Here is a 25176-nt window from a genome sequence, read left to right on the forward strand (position 1 = left end):
CCCACACTTATGTTCCCTTCTGATGGGTGAAGAACCTCCATCTACAGGAGTTGGGCAAAAGGAAGACATTGATGACTCAGGAAATGCTAAATTAGCAGAATAGGCCATTGACTCAGCACTCCTTTCATACCAATACTGTTCTCCTGAAAAGGAATAGGAACTTTTGAATAGTTTCTTATAGAAAATGCCACTTCCTTACCTAAATAAGAATTACTACTAAAAAGCACTATACAATGGAAAATGATGGAAAAACAATCAAGGAATAACCAATCAAGAATAAAATAACTGATCACTCACCTAAGCAAAGGAAACTGTCCAAATTATGAAACAGTATTGAGGAAGGAAATATTACAGGCCATAAAAGAAAATGCAACAAATAAAAGTAAAGAGATGAGGGTGTCACAGTAATTGTATAATATTTCCTAACTGTGTTAAAACAGCAACAAAGATTTTTATGGTCTTTCTTTTATATTATATACCATATATTTTGGCGTATAAGTCGACCAGAGATAAGTCGACCAGAAGATAAGTCGCCCCCAATTCTGAGTAAATTTTTATGATTTTGACTAATATCGGGTATATTAGTCGACCTATAAAATGTGAGGCCAACCGTACGCTCAAAATAAGCAGCAGGGTAAAACATATCATATAAAATAACCTGAATGTTATTACGGTACATATGTTGCTCTACTTACCATAAGAAATACAGGTAATATACTCGGTATATTAACAAATCTGTGTAATATATAAAAGATGAATACCGGCAAATATGATTAGAAATGACGAAACGAAAGATACGTTACTAGAGTGTAATGTAAACAAACAAAGCGCTAACTAACGCTGCAGAACAGCCTACGTATATATGTATGTACAAACTGTCACTCAAGTTTAATGTTTTTTTAGATTGGGTGGTTGTTAAAACGACGTGCCGGTATTTTTTATTATTATGTTGAATATTCCTTGAACATTGGTTCTTCTATGGCATAAACAGGCTCATTTGAGGGAAAAAACGAACCTGCAGTTGATTCACCGATTCAAACTGGGATCCTTATGATGAAACCGTGAATGATAATTTGTCTGAATTGTTTAATTCAAGTGACGATGACTCAAATAATTTTGAAGGATTTTAAATACTTATTTACTATTAAATACATATTTTTATTTATTTAAAGTGATAAAGATTTCATACCATAAAATGTTTTTGAACAATACCCCGGTAAATACAAAACTGTCAGAGTGAACGCATCCTTCTCAATTACTGTACTACGAATAGCTACGCAATGTTTACACATGCTGTGCGATTGGGGTTTCTTCAAGTTACTATGATTTGTTTCATTTTATTTAAGTAATGGATGTTCTAATGTATTATTATTGTCGTATTATAGATGGTGAAATGTTTTTTAATACTGGTATTTACATACATAGTTACCTCAACAAGGCTGTCATTGTTATTAGCCAACTGTAAAGCCTGGATTCCTGTACCGATATGCTCAAATTATAAAGATTCACTTTTTGTTACCGTTAGATAAGTCGACCCCCTAATTTTGGCATGATTTTTTGGGGCTAAAGGGCCGACTTATACGCCGAAATATACGGTAAGTTTGTGTATTTTACATATCTTGTAAGCATACACAGGTAGAACTACTGCAATCAACTATGATTTTGCTTTTAATAGCCAACAGATTCATCAAGCCTAGAGAGAAAAGCTTTCTGTCAACAAGACCTGTAAACCAGGGAATACTATTCAGGGACACAACTAAGTAGCAGCAAACAAGTGTTAAAAAATTATAAATTCTTGATATAGTATTAAATGAAGGAAAATCATAAATTACAAACTTATTTCTGTATTGCCTTTGCAAAGTGGTGTATATTTTTTATTTGGTTTGTTAGTCTGTTTACTAGCAACATTACAAGGAGATGGTACACTAAGGGGGGATGCTCAGGCCTGATGGGGGTTTGTGATCTTCACATGGTTACTATTAATGCTATTGTTATTTTAGAGAAGACTGCTGGGCCTTGACCCAGGCTAACATCCCAAACATCTCTTGAAAATGGGCCGCAGATAGGGCCTGAAAGTACTCGAGTGTGTAGTAAAACTAAATGTAAATACTTAGAAGTAAACAAGTTACAAAGTGATTTTGTTGATTTCTTTTTCAATCTTCATTGTTATTTTTATTAAAAGATAAGCACAATAATTGTTATGAACATGTAAATTCAAACTGATTATTGTACAGTACATATGTGTATATTATATGGGGAACCAGAATCCAATGAAAAAACATAATTTGAATAGCTCTTATATCTTTAAATCTGAACAAGAAAGGGGTCTGATAGTGTTGTCAGCCAAGGACATATATTGCAATACATCCAGAAATTGATAACATTCCTGCACGATACTTAAGATGGGAAAAGTATGTACATAAACTACCTCTCGTGACAGATGTGTTTGAATTGCAACCATAAAAGGTTGGTGAATACAAAAGAAAGTAAATTACCGTACATAAACTATATGGCATATGAATTACAAGACGAAGATATTCTATACAATAGCTAACTACATAATATATTAGAAGTAGTCCATGTTATAAAGGATAAAACAAGATTGAATATACAGTAATAATCTAACACTACACAGTCTTATGTTACCATAAATTTCAAATATACTGTAATGCTGATTTTCACTTACATTAACAATCTGATATTTGTAACCAAACCTTGTTGCTAAGTGAGGAGTGAATTCAGAATAAATTTCTCATTTATCATATGAACTTGCACCTTGTGCTTAATAACCCTGTTATTTGCTTTGTTTAGTTTTTTTTACAGAATCCTGCAGTGATGTCATGCTGACGGATGGGTCCAACATGATTATTTTCTAAGCAGACAACAGTAGACCACAGAAATGCAAATAAATCAACATTAACAAAATATGTATCTCCCTTAAGGTACATACATCAATCTTAAATCCATGCAAGTCCCTAGGCATGCTCTTATACTATAATTTAATCAAACCAGAGTTAAAAATCTTAAATTCTCATGAGACTAGTAATTTCCATGGCAAGACAGCATCAGATAATTTAAAAAACTGTAGTTAAATAGTCATTACTACAGTTCCAGATTCGCGATTCACCTATTTGAGGATTTTTCTGTGAGATGTATATAGTATTACATATTATTTGCTGAAAATTCACCTATTTGAAGAATTTTTCACAGAGAAATATTTGCTAATTACTGTATTTTCATATTTTTGTGGCTACATAAATGCAGTGTAAATAAGAATTTTTTTGTCTATAGGTTAACTTCTTTTGGCATTCAATCATTTATTTTTTTCTATTGTTGAGAAATAGATTTTGGATGAAGAAAATGATTAATAAAAATGATTAACAGAGAAGCAGATGTGTTAGAGAGAGAGAGAGAGAGAGAGAGAGAGAGAGAGAGAGAGAGAGAGAGAGAGAGAGAGAGAGAGTCGTTTGATGTAAACTTTTCAAGAAACTGTCATTTTATGTTGAATTTTCAATTTTTATCATTTCTTTTTAAGAAATTGTAATTTCATATCAAATTTTGAATTTTCATCAGTTTCTTTTTTATCGTAGAATAAATTTAGATGGAAAACGATTTACATAAGTGAACGCGGGATGGACCAAAAAACTAAGATAGGCACTCATAAAGTCATAAACCAAGTTTGTTAGGCCTAATGGGAGTGAAGACACGCATGATCCGCCTGTCCCTGAAACCTCAAATGGTTCACAAAGCCTTCCTTCAGCAGAAGAACTCTTCATGGAGGATGAGATAGAGGAGTTTGAAGGTTTTATGGCAGAGGATAGGTAGAGGAAATTCCATCCAAAAGGTTTTTTAAAGGAAATAACTGTGTCGTACGGTGCACTTGCACCCATGGTGGCAGTGTTTGCGTGTGGGAGTTTTCACCATCCTAGGTGTAATTTTAAACTTTTTCAAGTAATTAGAAACCTTTTTAGTGTTTTATTTATCCATAAGAACAATTTCATATTAGAAGAAATTACCAGTATAGTACATAGAAAAGGGATTTTGACGAAGGAAAAATCTATTTCTTTTGGGTGATTGGCTCGTGTCGCCCTATGAAAGGATCCTTAATATCATCTTTCTAGGTAAAATTAATCTAAAATTACCAGAGAAAAACAAAATTAAGAAAATGTCAGTAAAACTGACTCCGCTCCATCTTAAAAAGAAGGGTCTCGGTATGGCAATAGGGGCGAGTGGGAACACTACCACGAGACATTCACCAATTAGAACTTCCAATCAGAACTCCCCACAAGAGAGAGCTGATACCAACAGGCGGGATGCGGTCGCTACTACTACTACTAGAGGACGCCACGGACAACAGCGCCCCTAGCGGACATCCTTAATCTAAAAACATCTTGTCCTGCAGGGGGGGGCAAACAATACAGGGTGGGTTTCATAGGGCGACACGAGCCAATCACCCAGAAATAGATTTTTCCTTCGTCAAAATCCCTTTTCTGGGCTCAGCTCGTGTCGGCCTATGAAAGAGTACCAGAGAAACAGACAAGATGGGAAAAAAGGACAAATGAAAAGCAGTTGTAAAATGAGGGATATAATATAAGTAAATCAATTACAGCATATAACTAAGTACTTAAGTCTAACTTATTCTAAACAGTAACATAAAAGAAAGTTAGTAATGTAGTACTTAAAATTACAATAAACACAGTAATTATAATAATGCAGTGTAATTTTAACAAAATAGATTTACTTAGATAACTTATTTACAAAATATACAAACACATTGTGTCCTACCCTAGCATAAAAATAAGGGTAGGTACACTGAAGTACATTATCAGTACAAGGTGTGGCATTGAGCCCTAGCAAAACCAAAAAAAATAAGGGACAATCCACTAATATGATTTCAGCGGCTAAGGCTAGGATATCCGAGTAGCATGGCGATAGGGTGAGGCATGTTGGATGAGGTAGGTAGAAAGGAGACCTGGATCTGTACTACACTACTATACAGTATCAGGAGAAACAATGTTTCCCGCTGCTACTGCTGAAAATTTTAAAGATTCCAAGGACTTTAGATAATGACGTTTAAAGACTGTCGGAGATTTTCCATCCAGTATACTTTTTAAGATCCTCAAAGTTCATATGTTGAAAGTAATTAATTGAGGTGGCTACTCCCCTGATGTCATGTGCTTTTGGAAATGAATCAGGATTGGCTTGTTTAATGAAGTAAAGGATTTGTTGTCTAATACCTTTTACTGACAAAGTACCACCTTCTCTCTTCATGAAGAGAGGACCTGAGGATCTTGAGGATGTACGAGATAGAAAGGCTCTTAAAGTTGATACTGGGCAAAGAGAAGGGTCTTGCGGAAGTGGGATGACTTTCCAAGGGGCCCACCTTGCAAGAGGATCCTCATTTTTAGCCAAAAAACTATGATCCGGAGCAAGCAGAACTTCTCCTGAGGGGAGGAATTCCACATGACCCGCATCTCTGGATAGAGCCGACAGTTCTGAAATTCTAGCTCCTGAAGCTAGGCTTAATAAGAATAATGTCTTTCTAAGAAGCATTATGAATGTACAGGACGAGTTGTCAGTATCTGAAGCTAGTTTGAGGACATCATTAAAAGAACCATGAAACTGCAGTAGGCCTTTGAGAAGGTCTAAGTCTAGCACAGGCTTTAGGAATAGACGTGAAATAAGATTCAGTCAGATCTATCTGAAAACCTAACTGAAAGATCTTCTTCAAAGCCGATTTATGAGTAGTAATAGTGCTAGCTGCTAAACCTTTTTTCAAACAAGGATCTGAAAAAGGATATAGCTAGATTAACTGTCATGGTTGTAGTGTTTGATTCTTTCAGGAAGGATGCTAATTTTTTAACAGCTGAGTCATACTGTCTAATAGTTGATTCTCTCTTATCTGATTCTAGGAAGAGAATATTTTGTGGATCAATATTAGCATCTTTATTAGCCGCAAACTTCATGAAGTCCATAAAGTTAGGGTCTGAAGAATTCCTGAGGAAGCGAACACAGTCCTCATTTGTACTGATTGTGACAGCTTGGGATTGGGAATCCGTTGAGGTCGGAGGACCCAATTCCAGAAGAAGAGGGGATACCAGTTGCTCTTGGGCCAGTCCGGTGCAATCAGAGCTACTATTCCCTTGAAAGTCCTGCAGCTTGCTTAATTAAGACTTTCAAGAGAAGATTCACTGGAGGAAAAACATAAAATTTTTCTCCACTGATCCCAATCTAACGACAGGGCGTCCGTGGCATAAGCCAGAGGGTCCAGGTTGGGGGCCACATAGCAAGGGAGCTTGTGGTTCGCTTGTGAGGCGAAGAGATCTACTTGGAGGACCTGGGACTCTCCGGCATATCCACTGGAATGACCCGTCGTCTAGGGACCATTCTGATTCCAGAGGGACTGAAAAATTGATGAACATAGTAATATATAGACCTCCTAATACTAAAGAGTTTGACATAATAATTGAAAAATTGGATGATATATGTAGAAATCACAAGGACTGGACTATTCTCCTATCTGGTGACTTCAACTTTCCTTTCGTAGAATGGAAAAGAACGAATAGGAGATTGTGGTTGTACTTATACATATAAAAAAGAGAGTAATAGTAGTGCAGAAGATAAGAGGCAATTTGAAAAGCTATTAGATATGCTACTATGAATACAACATTTCAACAAATAAATCACCTGCCAACAAGAAGGAAAATACTTTAGACCTAGTATTTGTGAACGAGATGAATTATGTTAAAGAAATAATAGTTTATAATGCGAGTATTTCAGACCATAATGTCATAGAATTAACAGTTCATTCCAAAGCAAGTGAAAATAGAGATAAGCAAGAAATGAAAAAGTGGGAAGGATATGGAAAATACAACTTCTACAGTAAAAATATAAAATGGTCAGAAATTAATGAAGAATTAAACAAAGATTGGGATAACATTTTCGTAAGTGATGACATAAGGGTAAATACGGAGATATTATATAAAAAATATTGGAGATAATAGTGGAAAAAATATATACCGAAGAAGAAAAGTAAACATCATTCATGCATACCAAGAGACAGAAGGATCTTGTTCCAGAAAATCAGAAAGTGGAAAAAAGGTCTTGCAAAAGTAAAAAATGCATGGAAAGTTATAGAACTAAAAAGTAAGATAGAAAATGCAGAACAAAAGATTATACAATCAAAAGAAAATGAAAAACGGGACTTGGAAGAAAAAACCCTATTAAATATCAAGCAAAACCCCAAACTATTATACTCATATGCGAAGAAGATGAATAAAAGAAGAATAGAAATAGGCCCTCTGAGAATTGAAGGAGATTAACGAATGAAAAAAAGGAAATTTGCAACATACTGGCAGAACGATATAAGAGAGAATTCACCCCTAGAATAGATAATGAAGATAATGATATAGAAGTAAGGGATGAAAATAGTGAATATTTAGCTGACATAGATATTAATGAAGCTGATATTGTGCAGGCTATTAATGAAATTAAAAATGGAGCTGCTGCAGGGCCTGATGGAATTCCTGCTATTTTGTTAAAGAAAGTAGTTCATTCTATCGCAAAGCCACTTGCAATATTATTAAGACAAAGTGTAGATACAGGCAAGATATATGATGAGCACAAATTAGCATATATTACCCCTACTTTCAAAAGTGGATCAAGACTAGAGGCAAGTAATTATAGGCCTGTGAGTCTAACATCACATATTATGAAAGTGTATGAAAGGGTAATGAAGAAAAATATTATGAACATTTTAATAAAAAAAATAATTTGTTTAATAAAGGACAACATGGTTTCGTACCCGGAAAAAGTACACAAACCCAACTGTTAGTCCACCGTGAAAACATATTCAAAAATATGAAAAGCGAAATGAAACAGATGTGGTTTATTTAGACTTTGCAAAAGCTTTTGATAAAGTAGACCATAATATATTAGCGAAGAAAATTAGAAAACACAATATCGTGGATAAAGTAGGAAGATGGTTAAAAGAATTTTTACACAACAGAAAAACAGATAGTTATTGCAAACGACGAGAAATCGGATGAAGCCAAGGTAATATCCGGTGTGCCGCAAGGTACGGTGTTAGCTGCAATACTGTTTGTTATTATGATTGAAGACATAGACAATAATGTTAAAGATTCGGTAGTGAGTAGTTTCGCAGATGACACAAGAATAAGTAGAGAAATTACTTGTATGAAGATAGGAACGCTCTACAAAGAGACCTTAACAAAGTATATGATTGGGCAGAGGTAAATAGGATGGTATTTAACTCTGATAAATTTGAATCAATAAATTATGGAGACAGAGAAAGAAAGCTATATGCATATAAGGGACCTAATAATGAGACCATCACAAATAAGGAAGCAGTTAAAGACCTTGGTGTGATGATGAATAGAACATGTTATGCAATGATCAAATAGCAACTCTGTTGGCAAAATGTAAAGCAAAAATGGGAATGTTGTTACGGCACTTCAAAACAGAAAAGCTGAAACACATGATTTATGCTGTATAAAACATATGTTCGTGTCCACTGAATATTGCAATATGATATGGTACCCACACTATCAAAAGGATATTGCACAAATAGAGAGTGTACAAAGGTCATTTACAGCTAGAATAGAAGAAGTTAAGGACCTAGACTACTGGGAAAGACTACAATTCTTAAAATTATATAGTCTAGAAAGGAGAAGAGAACGCTACATGATAATTCAGGCATGGAAACAGATAAGAAGGAATAAAGCAGAAAATATCATGGAACTAAAAATATCAGAAAGAGCAAGCAGAGGTAGATTAATAGTGCCCAAAACACTATACCAGGAAAAATAAGGAAAGCACACAGGACATTAATCCACTACGCACCAGCATCGATAATGGCAGCGTCTATTCAATGCGTTGCCAGCTCATCTGAGGAATATCAGGAGTGAGCGTAGATGTGTTTAAGAATAAGCTCGACAAATATCTAAACTGCATCCCAGACCATCCAAGATTGGAAGATGCAAAATATACCGGAAGATGTACTAGCAACTCTCTGGTAGACACTAGAGGTGCCTCACACTGAGGGACCTGGGGCAACCCGAACAGATGTAAGGTCTGTAAGGTAAGGTCCGGGACAAAGCGTCTTGCTATCACATTTCTTACCCCCGCCAGGTGAGTGGCGGACAGATGCCATTTGTGTTTGTTTGCTAGGGCAAAGATGGCTATCATGACATGGTTCACATGCTTGGATTTGGACCCTCCTCTGTTGATGCAATGAACTACCACTGCACTGTCCAAAACTAGCCTTAGATGAGACTGTTTCGGGGGAAGCAGTCTCTTCAAGGTAAGAAATACTGCCATTGCTTCCAGAACGTTTTATGTGGAGCTGGCGAAATTGAACTGACCAAGTCCCCTGAACCTGTTTGAACTGAGAATATCCCCCCCACCCGGACAGGGAGGCATCCGTGTGAATGGTTAACACTGGAAGGGGATATTGAAGGGGTACCCGCTTGGCTAAGTTCTTTACTTTGACCATGGACGGAGTTGATTGCGAAGGATCTGTGGAATTACTGACAACTTGTCTCGAGATTTGGCGTTTGCTCTCGATCGCCAAACTCGATTTATATCTTTTAGCCTTGCTTTCAGGAGGATATCTGTTACCGAAGCAAACTGAAGGGACCCTAGGATTCTTTCCTGGCTTCTCCTTGATGTTTGTTTGCATTTGAGAAATTGCCTGACAGATTTTGCTATTTCCTTCCGTTTGGCCACTGGAATTGACAGATTGTGGGAAGACAAATCCCATTGGATTCCCAGCCACTGAAAACGAGACTCCGGGGTTAAGTCTGGATTTCGTTTTGTTTATCTGGAACCCCAGATGTTCCAGAAAGTGAACTACCTTTTTGGTGGCTTTGAGACATTCCTCGACAGTTGGTGACCCAGATCAACCAATCGTCGAGGTATGCTGCTACCATGATTCCCCTGTGAGTTCTCAATTGCTGCATAACCACTTCTGCTATTTCGTGAATACCCTGGGGGCTACATTCAGACCGAAGGCATCACTTTGAATGAGAATGTCTGATTTCCTAGCCTGAATCCTAGGAATGGGCGGAAGTGTCTGGCTATAGGGATATGATAGTATGCGTCTGTAAGATCGATGGAGCATGTGACGGCTCCACGCGGAAGTAAGGTCCTTACTTGCGAGAGGGTAAGCATCTTGAACTTGTCGCAACGAATGAAAGAGTTTAGCTTTGACAAGTCTAAGATTACCCTTCTTTTTGTTGAGCCTTTCTTTGGCACGCTGAATAAGCGACCTTGAAATTTTAGATGCTTGACTCTCGCAATAGCTCCTTTCTGAAGGAGTTCCTCCGCGTAATCTGTCAATTCCTTTGATGGTATTTGGCGGAATGATTTGATTGGAGGAGGATCTTTGATCCAACTCCAACCCAATCCTTTGGACACTATGCTCTGTGCCCAATTGCTGAACCCCCACCTGTGACGGAAGAGGAACAGCCTCCCTCCTACCTGGGGAGCCTCATTGTTGATGGGTCGGGTTGACCACCACGCCCTCCTCTGAACTGCTTGCTCCTTGTCGCCCTTCCTGCGCCACGCTGGAAACTAAAGTAGCCTCTCGCCCTACCTCTCGATTGTCTGTTAAAGGGAGGGTAGCCCTGACCTTCATACGTAGGGTTTGAAGGCCGGCGAGAGTGCGTAGGAGGTCGAAGGTTGTGACTGAGGAGACAGCAGGAGGATGGGCTGGTTCTGTTTAGAAGTAGCAGGTTGTCCCTGTTGGGTAACCGGGACGGCCTGAACAAATTGCTGCTGTTGCTGGTGTTTCTGGTAAGGCTGGAACCTTTTACCAGACTTCTTTGGTTTCTTACCAGCAGTGGGGACGGATTCTTGCTTCCTCTTGGATGAAATACCCCACCTAGCTCTAAGACTCTGGTTGAGCCTAGCAGCCTCGTGGTGTACTTCATTTACAGCGGACTCTGGGAAGAGATCCGCTCCCCACATGCTAGAAGCCAGGAGTCTATTAGGCTCGTGCTAATAGTGCACTCCTGCAGAACGTGCTTTCGGCAACTCCTCCTAGCTTGGAAGAAGTCGAAAGCATCCGTCTGAACCGTCTGAAGCTGGGATTTGGCCAAGATCTTAAACAGAGGTTCCGTGCCATACGAGAGAGCAGCCATCTCCGTTATGATCAGTGAATTGAGGGACCTGCCAAACCTAGTTCGCGCGTCGAACTCCGCCTGAATCAAGGAATCAGGCAGCCTTGGGAGCTTTTCGCCGAACTGGTCCATGGCGCAGTCCGGTTTGAGCTTACCAAGCGTGAACGTGGCTGGCAAGTTCTCCCACAATTCTCCAAAAGCTGGGAAGAGCGGAGAAGTAGACTCCGCCTCCCTTAGCTGTGGCATGGGCTCATCCTTGAGGACTGCCTGAAGAGTCGTCTCTACTATTTTTGTAGCGAACGGAAGAGAAGCCTCCTCTTCCGTCGCAAAAATAGTGAAAGGACTCTTATAGGCCTGGAGCTTGGTGTTTGTGCACTCCCAGTCCTCAAGGCAGTGAACCCATTCACGTTGAGCATGATCTCTACTGTAGAGAACATTCTCCCTAGAGATCTTGTCTTCCCTAGTAAGCGCCGCTACGGTCAGCCTAGCATAGCCAATGAAAGGCTGCGTCAAACCCGGAGGATAAAACTCGAAGTCCTCAATCCTTCGAGTTCCACATTCCGGGATAGAGATCATACCATCCTTAAACGGAGCGTAAGCGGCTACTCTCCATGGGTTCTCCATAGAGAAAGCTGGTAGTGAATCGTATGGCGGAAGCTGGAAAATACCAGCACTTGTCACTGGGGAGACTGGAAGGGGGACCTGAGAGAGCCCAGCTACTCGGTCCTCATTCTCTCTAACTCTGTTAGAGAGATCTTGGATGGACTGGCCCGATTGAGACAGAGTGCTCGACAGTTGTGCGAACATCTGCTCAAATTTTGTCCCCAGGGCGGAGACTTGAGAGCCGACCATCTTGCCCACCTGTTGCATCACCACTGCTGAGAAAGCAGTGGGATCAAAGGCGCTGGGTCCCGCTCCTCCAACCGGCGTTACCGGAGTGGATGCGGTGGAGGCCGGAGAAGGCATTGGCTCGGCGGGAGCGCGAGCCTTCTCCTTAGAAGACTTGCTTCTAGAGCTCTTCAAGTAAGAAGAGCTCGGCTTGGCCTTCACCGCGTCAGCGTAAGAAGTCGAAGACTTCTTAGCCGAAGAAGACGAAGATGACTTCTTAGAAGTCGTCTTAACTAGGGTCTTCGGTTCTCTCTGTCCCTTCACCTTTGGGGGTACAGAGAGAGCGGGAGAGCGGGTAGGGATCTCAGATCCCACAAAGCCTTGGAAAGAAGCGCTTGAAGAAGGGACAGGAGAAGATCCAGGAGCGCCCAAGGAAAGACCTTGGGCGCCCGACACACCTACCTCAACCAACAAATCCTCTGCACCTACCGCCATAGGCTCAATGTTGAGGTCCAGGGTAGCGACGTCCGGGACCGACTCCTGTGTGGCTACGACCCCGAAAGATTGCTGCATTTCTTGCTGGATGGAGGCTATGAGAGGGGCTGCGGACAAGGGGTCAACATACCCTGTTGACTTGCCCGCGGGGAAGATCTGGACGGCCAGCTTCTTGTCTAGGATGTAAGGCTGGCCTTTGGCGGCGTTCTTCCCGAAGCCGCCTACCCACGCTTTCAGGGTAGCAAGGGCGACCTCCCTCACACCAGCAGCCTGAAAGAAAAGGTGAGATGAGCTTCTAATGGCGGAACGGGGTTAACAAACTTATGTCTAAGAATTGTTAGTAAAATGATAAAGAAGTCTATAATCGACTTACCCCTCCACCAGCTGACTGACTAGGTCATAGCAGATGGCGCAGGCTTCCGGGTGCCAGACGATCATATCGTTGTACGGCGTGGCACATGGAGCGTGAGACCTGCACTCATCGTGGCCGCAGGGGTCGTACAACGTCGCGTTGCATCCCAGGACCTGACAGTTGGTAGCCTGTAAGTGGAAAGATACATAAGTATCAGGAGAACACTTACAGCCTAACAGTTGCTCCGCTGGTGCCGGAGCGAGAAAGTTAGATTAAACCAGAGCCCCGCCATAATACGTGTGGTAGAAAATGGTTGGTTGTCCTAGGCTACGGCGGAGACAAGAGATGGAATCCAACCAGGTGTGGTGGTAAAAGGAAACCACGACGGATAATGGCGGGGATGGTAAACATATGAATAATAAAATTAAACAAATCATCGTAAAATTAGGGTATATCCTTAAAAATAACAATAATATCAAACCTTTCTCCACCCGTCTACTAGAAGAGTGCCCGGGTAAGAAGCAGCTCCCTTCCGTAGCGGGGGAGAGATGTAAGGATATAGTAGGCAAGCAACCGACCACTAGTAGAGACCACCCCGCCCGCTGGCGGAGCCAGTAATCTATAACCAAAGGTGCCCCGGCTGCGGCGGAAGGCTCCGTTCGTTATAGAAAGGGAAGGTGGCTGAGCACTGGGAAGGGGGGGGAGGGTCTCGGCGTAACACGGCGGGAGAGAGAGGGGGGGGGGGGGGTGGCCTACTCCTCCCCGTCTCAACAACTACCCGCTCGGAGACCCGGTACCCTATGAGTGGTCGCCCTATACCCCCCGCTGGGAGGAACCCCTGGCCTCCTCAGAGAGAGAGGGAGGAAGGCAACTGAGGTTGTCATGACAACCAAGGGGTCCCCCCAGTGCCTCCCTATACCCTGGTAGGGAGGGAAGGGGAAGGGGAAGGTGCGATGGAACACGTGACCGCAAGTGGCCTAAGCCGCGAGCAACACAACCGTGGGAAGGCCACGTGAACCAGGCTGTACCAATACATGGGACATGCACCTAGGCTAGCCTAACACCCTAAATAGAATAAATTTACATCGTAAAGATGGAAAAGACACTTTTAGTAGAAGAAAAAGAAGCCCAGGAGGAGGCAAACTGTTCCGAGGAACAGAAGCCTACTCGGAGCCAGCGATAGCCGATGAAGAGCAAGAGCCGGGATGCTGGGCTGGAACATAGAATACGCCCTACAAATACCAAACTAAGAGAAATGGTAAAAGGGCTAACCTAGCTAAAACTCGATGTAAAAAACGATGAACGTAATATAGTAAGCCCATAAGTATAAGAAGTCCCAGTATGGAGGACCGGGAATTCTTAACGAGGCAGCATGGCGCCGCCACGAGACAACCGGGAAACCGTATATGACCTATTAGAAGGAAAATACTGGTTCCCGGAAGACAAAAATACAGTAAAACATTACTTATGAGGCACTTAACTTAGCCGTTGCGATGGCAGAACGTTCCATGATGAATGGTGATAAAATTCCTCGTAAATAGCACAAGCACAAAGAGAATGCGTCCGAACGCTGGCGCTAAAAATTAAGGATGTCCGCTAGGGGCGCTGTTGTCCGTGGCGTCCTCTAGTAGTAGTAGTAGCGACCGCATCGCCTGTTGGTATCAGCTCTCTCTTGTGGGGATTCTGATTGGAAGTTCTAATTGGTGAATGTCTCGTGGTAGTGTTCCCACTCGCCCCTATTGCCATACCGACACTTCTTTTTAAGAGTGAGCGAGTCAGTTTTACTGACATTTTCTTAATTTTGTTTTTCTCTGGTAATTTTAGATTAATTTTACCTAGAAAGAATGATATTAAGGATCCTTTCATAGGCCGACACGAGCTGAGCCCAGAAAGTACTGAAAAAGGGTAGTACGTATAATAAAGTTTGACTGGGTAAGTTGCTGTTTGCCTTGACCCTAATGGAATTATTCCCATGAGGTATGTGTATCGAAATCTGTGAATTTTCCAGTTTTGCCAGGCTGTGGATCAACCAAATTTTCACATAATTTGGGACCGTACTGCACTATAATAGTAAGTACTCGTGCCTCTTCTGCTGTATGGAATATTCTTTTTGTAGATGCAGAACTGCTTCCTCCTAATGAATTAAAACATTAATAATACTGCATTAAAATGCTCACAAAATCCCTAGTCACCTGCATTTTACCAAACTGAGTTCAAAGATTTTATCGAGTAAAAAATTTGGTAATAAATGAACTGCCTCATGCAACTGGAGTAGGAAAGGAATGAAGTCACCATCACCAGTGCAAAAGGGCTTGCTCCTTACGCTTTAGCTTAATGCTTTAGGATTGAATCATTTATACTTTAGGTCCCTTATCACTTTACTTTAGGACACTTAGTAACCCATTAGAAATTAACTGTAAGTGATTTGCCTGAAGCCTTGGTACTGTGAACACAAAACTCTACTGCTACAACTATAAAAAAAAAATACTCATTAAAATATATTCTATGAATAAAGCAAACTTTTACTTGCTATAACATTTCATTAACAAAAGTTAAAATCTGCTGAGGGAGACCTACCATGGTTTGATGAGTAGTAGTGTGAAGAGGGTAAGGACATCTGAGGTTCTGGAGAAGATTCCAAGCTGTCTTCCATTTCACTATTTAACTGTCCCCCAGGTACTGAACTTTCTGTTGTTTCAGTAATAGTAAGTGTATCACCTCCAAGCTTATCACCATCAGTGCTACTATCTGAAGATGATATAGATGTATATTTTTCTCTGACTAATTCGGGTACCAGACCACTTTCTTTTTCTTCATCTTCAACAGTCAAAGACTCAAGTGCTGCAGGAACATCATCTATACTTTCTGCCTGATCCTCATTATTAATAGGAGTTTCTCTATTTTCATTTGGATTTCCATTATCAAATTCATCCTTAGTGCTCTCTTCCTCTGGAATTTTTATATTATCATCAAAGACTTGATCATCTTCTGGAGTTCTATCTTCACTCATTTTCTCACAGCCAAGACCCTCATCTGACACCTCTGATTTCCTTTTCTCATCATCTGCTTCTTCTGAGTTTGGACTCCCTGTGTTTTCCTCTTTAGTCTCACTTGCTGTATCCAGTGTTGAAACACCTGATGTTGACATTGTAGCACCATCATCTACCGATGTCTGTTAGTTACAAAAAGAAAGTAATCCATTGGTAAAATGAAAATGAAAAATTACTTTCTCTCACCCTCTGCAAGAGAACTGCATGATCCCTAGCTTACCAGAACTTAAAATGTCTTAATTAACTGATTAAGGCCACCATGTACTATAATAATAGTAAATCTTTTAATTTGCCACAATCTTGTTTATCAAAAGTGACAATTAATTAGCAAACATCTGAAAAAAATTAAGATTTTTAATACCACCCCTTAACAGTTTCCTTAAATATGTATTAAAAATGTTAATGAAGTGAATAATGATATAAATTTTTTTTAACTGGGCTCTGGCAGAAAGTTGAACAATAATTAAACACCTAAATATAATTTCAAAAAAATTATCCATACAAGGCACTTTAATGTGGCTTGATCTGCACAAGTGCTTGATTACCTTATGCTAAATTTTTCTGTATACTAGATGCTAAGAAAAAAAAAACACACATCATCAAAGGCACCATACTTCTGCGTCCTTATGGCATGCTTGCTATTTTTTTTACTTTGAATAGGTTCAGCCAATGATGCTAAGGTAAGCCAACTAGATTCATGGCCTATGGTATATTTAGTCACACCAAGCCATGTAATGGTGGTTCAGTATCAATTTTGTTTTATATTCTATTTTTCCTCAGTGCACTACTTCATTTACTTATTTTAAATTATGCTAACTTATGTATGCTCTTCTTGAAATCTTATTGTTTAACTGTAACTGGTTACAGAGAACAAAGAGTACACACTCACAGTGGCACATAGATATTTACAAACATAATAACACTTTGGTAGTTCTTTATTCTGCTTTTTCTCAGCTTATTCCCTTGTTAGGGGGCATTTTTTTATAAGCCTTTTCCAGGTGTTTAACACTCATTAAATGGCTTATTTCATAATTGGTTTTGGCAGATGTTTTATAGATGGGTGCCTTTCCTGACTCCAACCCTCCATATTTATCCAGCCACATGCCAAGCAATCTCTGGATAAGAGACTGAGTTCCATCATAAGAGTAATAGATTTTATCATTATTTAGTTATTAGCAATATTATTTTATGATAAAAAAGACAATCATAGTGACTGCTGGGACCAGAAACTACTTAATGAAAATCCTGCACACAAGAATGGGTTTTGTTTACATCAAATGATACCTTAAGACAGGTCTGCATTCTGGAAATGGTGGTGGTCACATGCAAATGAGCTGTACTTGATACATACTACATACACAGGGGCTCTTGCCCAAAGACACCATGACATATACATGTCTATTTATTGGGTGGTTGTGTGAAGATTGGATGTCCACTGAAAGTCCCCTCCCAAGTATATATGAAGTTACTTCAGAGCAAGCAGCAAAAAATTAAGCTAAAGAAAATTCAGCGTAAACCACCTATGGGGGAATTGATGAATTGGTTGCATTTGACAACATTCTCAAGGGCTGCTTGAAGGAGGAAGAGAAGAGAGAGAGAGAGAGAGATTGAGAGAGAGAGAGAGAGCGAGAGAGAGAAGAGAGAGAGAGAGAGAGAGAGAGAGAGAGAGAATGATGAATGGGTAGTTGATGAGTGAACTGCATGTTTGGTGGGTGTGTTGGCTTGTTGAGAAACAGTGAGTCAATCAGTCAGTGAAGGCAGTCGGAGTGAGAAGCAGTCAGTCAGTGAGGGTATTAGTAATCAAGTTCTGTGCCTGATTGGTGTTTTTTTATTTGAGAGTTGGTGTGTAGTCTTGGTGCTCGTTTGGTGTTTTTGTTTGTTTGTTTGTTTGTTTGTGAGTAGTCTTTGTGCTTGTTTGGTGTTTTCTTCTGTGAGTTGGTGATACTATAGTCTTGGTGCTTGTTTGGTGTTTTTTTGTTAGTTTGTTGGTGACAGTGTTGTTGTTGCATTTGTTGGTGTTGCATTTTGGGTTGCTCCTGGAGTTTTTTTTCGACAGCCATACCATGTTGAAAGCACAGCTTCTCGCCCTGATTGTGTCAAGTTTCCTGGTGAGTAAATGTGTATGAGATTGTGTTTTTTGCCTTGATGAACCAGGTGTCCTGTTGGTAATTAAATAAGGTAAAGGATAAAGTATGGCTGGGGGATATTTGTAAGCCAGGAGTGGTTAATGTAAATGTGAGGAGATCCTGCTTGCTTGCGTTTTTTCAGCTTGTGATCTTGCCACACACCAATAAGCATAGATGTGTGTACATGCCTTCCCTCATTACTAATCCTCTATTTTTTATACTTGTAATGATAGCTATAAGAAATAATAGTAGATAGGGTACCATAAAAACAGAGAGAGAGAGAGAGAGAGAGAGAGAGAGAGAGAGAGAGAGACGAGGAGAAGAGGGAGAGAAGAGAGAGAGAGAGAGAGAGAATAATCAAAGTATAGTGAAAATAAAGAGAAAGAGAAGGAGAGAGAATAATCACAGGAAGTTAAACCATAACATCATCGTAATTAAGATCTGAAAGACCGTCATAAAATCTTTGACATATGACCTCACACCAGACTTACTCAGCTTCTATCGAGAACGCAGCTCCACCTCCAGGAGGAGGTATTAACATGCTAAATTAATAACTCCGCCTGGAAAAGGGGAAATTAACATGTTAACCCCACCTAAAAGGGGATGGGGAAAAGATAAGGAAAGCCCACTCCACGAATCAAGAATCCAGTTGGGCAGAGAACCAGAACCTACACCGCCTAAGGAGGTGGTGCCGAATTCGAACTGAGGATGGCTGAATTTCAGAATGACAGAAGAAGACAGAGGACCGGCATCCGTCGTTCAGTAAAGAAGTAGAAATATTCCCAGGGTCCAAAAATAGATTTATAAGCTTTGTAGTTGTAACTTGTAGTCTTTACCACAGTAAGGAAAGAAACTCTGCCGTTCGTCTCATTCAAACTTCTCCTGAGAGACTAAGACTACTAAGATTACTAAACCAGAACTAACATTAAGAAGAAGCATAAAGTTAAACATAGAACCAGACTGCAGAACTAATCATCAAGAAGAAGAAGCAGGTAAGCGAACATAACTCGAAACTTACCTTAAAAAGGGCACAACATACTCATATTAATGCTACACCTAAATTACCAAAATTGCTAATATGTATTACCTGGTATGAATCATCCTTTATCTTGTGTATTACCCAAAGCTCTTGGCTAAATACAAAATGGGTTGTCAGTTATGAGATCTGATGTAGAAACTTCAGAGTTAACGACAAAACCGGGTCAGAAGTGGGATTCGCTGTATCAATTACTAATTATACACTATGTGATCAGCAGTAAGATCTGATGTATACCAACTTCAAAGCTAATTGCAAAACTGGTGGTTTAGTAGTGGAACTGGATGTAACAATTTCAGAGCTAATGACAAAATAAGCAGTTAGCAGAGGGATTTGATAGTTTCAAAAATGGCAAACATGCCACAGGATTTTGAGGATTTTCCCCAAGCACCTCTGAATAAAAGATCAATCTGCCTGTAACAGAGCAGCCCTTCTGAAGCGCTGAGCATTCCTCTCAGCAAAGACACACAAAGAGCCTTTCAGAAAAAAAGTTGCCAAAATGTGACACTGAATGTGTAAGAATCTGTTTAGGGAATTAGGGAATATACTTGACTATTTGGAGGAGCAGCACTTTAAATTGGCAATAACTTAAGAGGGTCATTGTCTATATGCTCTGGTCACTCACAGACAGTATTTTATGAAATTAAGTACACTAGCTATTTTAAGTATTCTGTTGGCTATGCACTAAAACTTCAATTTAACAAAATTCAATACTATGTATATCCTAATTTCTAACAAAACAAGATTTCTCTTGGATAATTCATTCTTGTACCTCCTGATACCATTGAACAGTTGTTGACACTTGAGCCCAAGATGTTAAGGTCTGTGGAAGTTACACCAAAAGTCTCACAACTGGACACAGCAGCATCTCACTGCACTGCAAAGTCTTAAAAGGAAGGGATGGAATAATCTCAAATCTCTCATCAAAACTGAAGGGTTCTGAGACTTTGTCACAAACTTAGGGGCAAAAACTGATGTGAAGGATCTCCATCCTTCAAAGTGCTGCACTAAGAGAGAGAACCTGTGCAGCTCACCTAATCCCCTTATTGATGCTAAGGCTAACAAGATGAGTCTTTAGTATAACATCACTTTCTAGAGACAACCTCAGGGACTTTAACAATACCTAGGTGAGACTACAGAGAGCAAGAGTCACATCTCACTCCATAGGCCGAGTTTGCAAGGTGAACAAGACTGTTCAAAGATCTTGTCAAGACTTTGGAGGCCTTTAATGATGCAAAGAGATCCATGTCTTCAAATTGAAACACCTGGGAAAGGGCTGAGCAGTAATTCTTTACATCAACATTAGAGCTTCTTTCGGTGGAGGCAGAAGAAATTCCATAATCTGCAGTATGTAAAATGGTGGACACCAGAGAAACTTGCCATCTCCCGAATAACTTCGTGAAAAAACCTCCCTCTCACAGGAGATACTAGATAGTTCTAACTGTGAAGTGCACTTCAACTTCTTGTGACCATACATCTTTCCAACCTATTCCATAGACCAAGTTTGCAAGGTAAAAATGACTGTTCAAAGATCCCGTCGAGACCTTGGAGGCCTTTAATGATGCAGTGAGGTCCATGTCTTCAAGTTGAAACACCTGGGAAAGGGCTGAGGAATAGATCTTTACATCAACAGTAAAGCTTCTTTTGGTGGAGGAAGAAGAAATTCCATAATCTGTAGTATGTACAATGGTGGACACCAGAGAGAAACTTGCCATCTCCTGCACAAATTTGTGAAAAAACCTCTCTCACAGGGGACTTGATAGTTCCAACTGTGAAGTGAGCTTCAAATTCTTGCAATCACAGATCTTTCCAACCTCTTCCAGGCCAAACATGGACAGAATCAAGGCAGGCTTCCCAGAAGAGACACGAGCAGGTCTTGGTCAGAGGAACAGGTAACATCCAAAGAGGTAGCTTTCAAAAAGGGGAAGAGTATCGCTAAAAGTCTGCTAGCAGAACAAGAGAAGAGAAGCGACACTGTTAATTAAGTGAGTGCAGTTCCAAACCCCTTACTTACCTCCCAGCAGCTAATCAAGGTACACTAATCCCCCCCAAAAAATGAGACTATATTCTTGTAGTTTCTTATTATTACTTACTCGGGATGAAAAATTGGCTTGTGGTGAAATTAAGATTCACTACATAAACTTTCCCATAAAATAAGAAACTCAGCCACTTACAGGTTCTTATGCAAAGATTTTACTATATGTAGTCTAGCATATAAAAATAAGTAAAAGACTTGTTTTAGGCACTGGCTAACACCATGGCAATTGTAAATTATGATGTACCTTAAAGCTAGTACGTGTATATCATACTTTTATCAAGGTAAGAAAATTTTAACAATCTAAACACTGAACCTTCAAAGACTGCAGTTAAGTAACTTTGAACATAGGAACTGTACTCACTGAAATATAGTACTAGTACTTCACCTATGTTGCTTCAGCATAATGAATAAATACATTTCTATACATACCTTCCTGAAGGTTGCTGTACCATCATGCAACACCAGTGACGAAACAGACAGGGATTCTGATTCAGATGTAGGATAGGGAGAATTACTGCGACTGCTGGCATCCTGACTGAAAATGTAAGACAGAAAGCACCTTTGCAATAAAAAACTTTTTTTTTATCAATTTCTGTTCTTGGTCATTTAATATTAAAAGAGGTATTCTACTACATTTTATCCACTTATGCATAAACCCTTAATTCCCACAGTCTGGGCTAATCTATGCTAATGCATACACCCATGACTGGGCTAAATTTAAGGATGGCCAATTTAAAAGACAAATTAAAAAACTCATCAATGGAAAGAGGAAGATATGTATATTCACATGGTATAAGAAAACAAAAAAAGACCACAATTGTTGTTTCTAGGTTCATAGTTCTCATTTTAAGGATTTGTCCTGGGGTAAGAATAAAAATATGTCTACAAGATAAAAATTAAAGAAGTTGGACAACTAAATAAGAAGGGACCAAAGGAAACAGAAGAAAACCAAGATACAGAAAAGAATACTACTGCAAAAGACTCTTTACCCTATCTTGTGCATGTAAGGCACATTAAACAGTCACCCCCAGTAGGGTACATGCATGGGAAAGGAGTAGGAGATTTGGTCTCAATTTTATCCTTTTTCCTCTTTGTGCTATTTGGAGACTCCCTAACTACCCTTCCTCCCCAGACCGATCAATACACCATGTACATTCTATCAGGCACTCTCTCTTGTGCACCCCTATAAATACCATAATAGAAATGAGCTTCTGCCTCTTAAAAACCAGGCAGAAACTGTCAACTCAAATCAATTTATACCATTTCTATGTCTGAACATTGCTTTTTCATGGTATTCAAGTACTACAGCATTTAAATACTTAAGAACTGGTTTGTTGGGTCCATAACAAGACCAAAAATACAGAAATGCTCTTAAATCATGCATATCAAGTTACCATATCTTCACACTAAAAAATGACAATAGCTCACAAAAAAGGAACAACAAATTTACTGTACAAGAATACTGCAATGAGTGAAAAGTACTACTAATGCTAAAAAGACAAATCTCAAGGGTATTATTAGCTGGAGCACTTAAACAAAATAGTACAAGAACTGCTGGCTACCTATATAGCAAAACAAAAAGTACAATGCAGAGTAACTTACCTGTTGACAATTTAGTGATGAATTAAAATCCTATTAACACATTTGTAATTCATACTGAAACTCACCACTTCGGGCTCCTTGCATATTGGGTACAATAGCCACAAGTAACATAAGAGGGTTGTCAATTGTTCAACAAAGCACAACTGTAAATCTCTAGATTATACTTTTGTATCTTCTACAGTTGTGAATTATATATGATTATCTTCAAAAGATCACTTACTTTGCTTGTGATATCAGCTCATGATTACGACGCAGGCGATCATTTGGTATCCAGCTAAGATGAAGAGTTGTTCCCAAGGTAACATCTGCCAAGCACTTGATAACTAGATATCCAGGATGATGTATTTTCTCCCCATCACCACGATATCGAGATGGGGGATGAACACAAACATTGTTTTTACCTGCAACAAGTTTAAGTCATGAAGTGTTGGTCATGTTCTAAGAGAAAGACAACCATATCTCAGGAATATTTTTTTGGCAGATAGTACCACAAATCTCTTCTACCCTAGATTCCATCTATTTGACAAGTGCTTCAATAAAATTTTTGTAGCCTTACCAAATCATGGTTGCTGCTCAAAATATCTATCAACAATTTTACCCTCACTTAACCTGACTCTTTTTCACCCTTTATTGCTCACATTATAAGCTTTTAACTCCTAATCCCTTTACAGACAATACTTCATGGGCAACTTGATAACAGCTTACATAACTGCATCCACTGTATACAAAGATCTGTAAGCTCACTTTCCTCATTGAAGCTCTTTCTTCCATTAATTCTTATTCATGCTTTGCTTGGTACTTACTGATGCAAAGCATGTGTGTTGCCCATTTTTCCTTTTATTTCCCTCATGTATATTTATGTCCACCTTCACGTGTATCATGCTTATTTTGCATTTCACTTTCATTTGACAAAATTATCTATTTACCAGTTTACTGATTTTAACTATTTACCAGTTTACTGATTTTAACTAACACATGCCCTCAAGACACCCTAAATTTCCAAGATGACAAATTCCTGAACTTCTTTGTTCAAGTTCCCGAATGTTGGGTAAAAAATAAATGAATGAGTACTAAATACTATTTCTAATTACAGTGGTCCCCCCGTATTCGCGGGGGATGCGTACCAGAACCCCCTTGAATAGTTAGAACCCGCAAATGTTTGGAACCCCTATAAAAATGCTAAAAACAGCCTATTTTGTCAGTTAAAACTCAAGAAAAACCACTAAAAATGCTCATACTTGGTTTTTTTAATAGTTTTATCACAAAAAATGTTATTGTTATAATACAATTAAGTTTGTTCATACTTACCTGGCAGATATATATAATTAAAGTGCCCACCCACCTCCCCTCAGGAGACAGTGGCACTGATAAAATATGAATAGAAAATGGGAATAGTTCCTGATATCCGCCTCCCACGGCGGGAATGGGTACTACCACCTGGCCGCCCACTGCGTGTGCCGCGAATTTTTAAATTCTGTCGGACTTCAGAAAATACAGCTATATATATATCTGCCAGGTAAGTATGAACAAACTTAATTGTATTATAACAATAACATTTTGTTCATGAAACTTACCTGACAGATATATATATAGCTGAATCCCACCTTCGGATGGTGGGAAGAGACAGAATAGGATTTTTTGGGAAACTAAATTAAGTCGATGATATACATCTTGGTTCCTCACCTGTTAGCATAGCCGACTTCGTGATTACTGTCACCAAAGTCTGCTTCTGCGTTACTAGAGTTGCCAGCGAGGTAGAGACCTGTAATGCTGGTGCGCTCTAGATGATCTGTCAACGGGGGCGTGACCACAATGTGACTAGACCATATGACCATACTTCTGAGGGCACCGAAGCTAAAACCACCACCTGACCTAACCTATCAAAGTTAGTTCCATAACTTCTAGGCTAAAGAAAAGGAACGCGCCTCAAGCGACCAACCCTTCAAAGTTAAAGCACACCTATCCCTTTTCTATAGGATAGGATTCGTGTTGCTTCCTGCCCCAATAATATATCTACGGAAATGTATGGTCCTAGCGACTTACAGATCTCAAATGTCGTCTTCACATCCCGTCGGGAGTGTGAAGCGAACACAGAGTTGCTTCGCTAAAGCGTGGCACTCAGGATGTTACTGAGTGTCATGCTCTGTTGAAATGCTTCCGAGGCCGCGCCCTCACCTCTTGAGCATTCATATTAAGAAAAAATCTCAAATCTTTATGCAAACATAATGAATGAGACCTCTTAAAAGAACTCCTTGGCTATAATGCCAGGGTTTTCTTGGACATGAACCAGTCTGGTCTTTTACGGAACACCGCAGATTGTCGGGAGTGTGAAGCGAACACAGAGTTGCTTCGCTAAAGCGTGGCACTCAGGATGTTACTGAGTGTCATGTTCTGTTGAAATGCTTCAGAGGCCGCGCCCTCACTTCTTGAGCATTCATATTAAGAAAAAATCTCTAATCTTTATGCCAACATAATGAATGAGACCTCTTAAAAGAACTCCTTGGCTAT

The 25176-nt window shown here is 39.7% G+C and overlaps 1 protein-coding gene across 1 annotated transcript in view; it reads right to left on the bottom strand.

Annotated features, from left to right (window-relative positions):
* LOC135217083 (TBC1 domain family member 16-like) overlaps window positions 1-25176 on the bottom strand; it is a gene marked incomplete in the record, with an annotated part of 154700 nt that overhangs the window by 87642 nt on the left and 41882 nt on the right. Inside the window, 3 exon segments of the mRNA XM_064252770.1 lie at window positions 15395-15988; window positions 21496-21601; window positions 22889-23069. Coding sequence (XP_064108840.1) covers window positions 15395-15988; window positions 21496-21601; window positions 22889-23069 — 881 coding nt within the window.

The sequence above is a fragment of the Macrobrachium nipponense genome, chromosome 7 (assembly GCF_015104395.2).
Source record: "Macrobrachium nipponense isolate FS-2020 chromosome 7, ASM1510439v2, whole genome shotgun sequence".
Lineage (NCBI taxonomy): Eukaryota > Metazoa > Arthropoda > Malacostraca > Decapoda > Palaemonidae > Macrobrachium > Macrobrachium nipponense.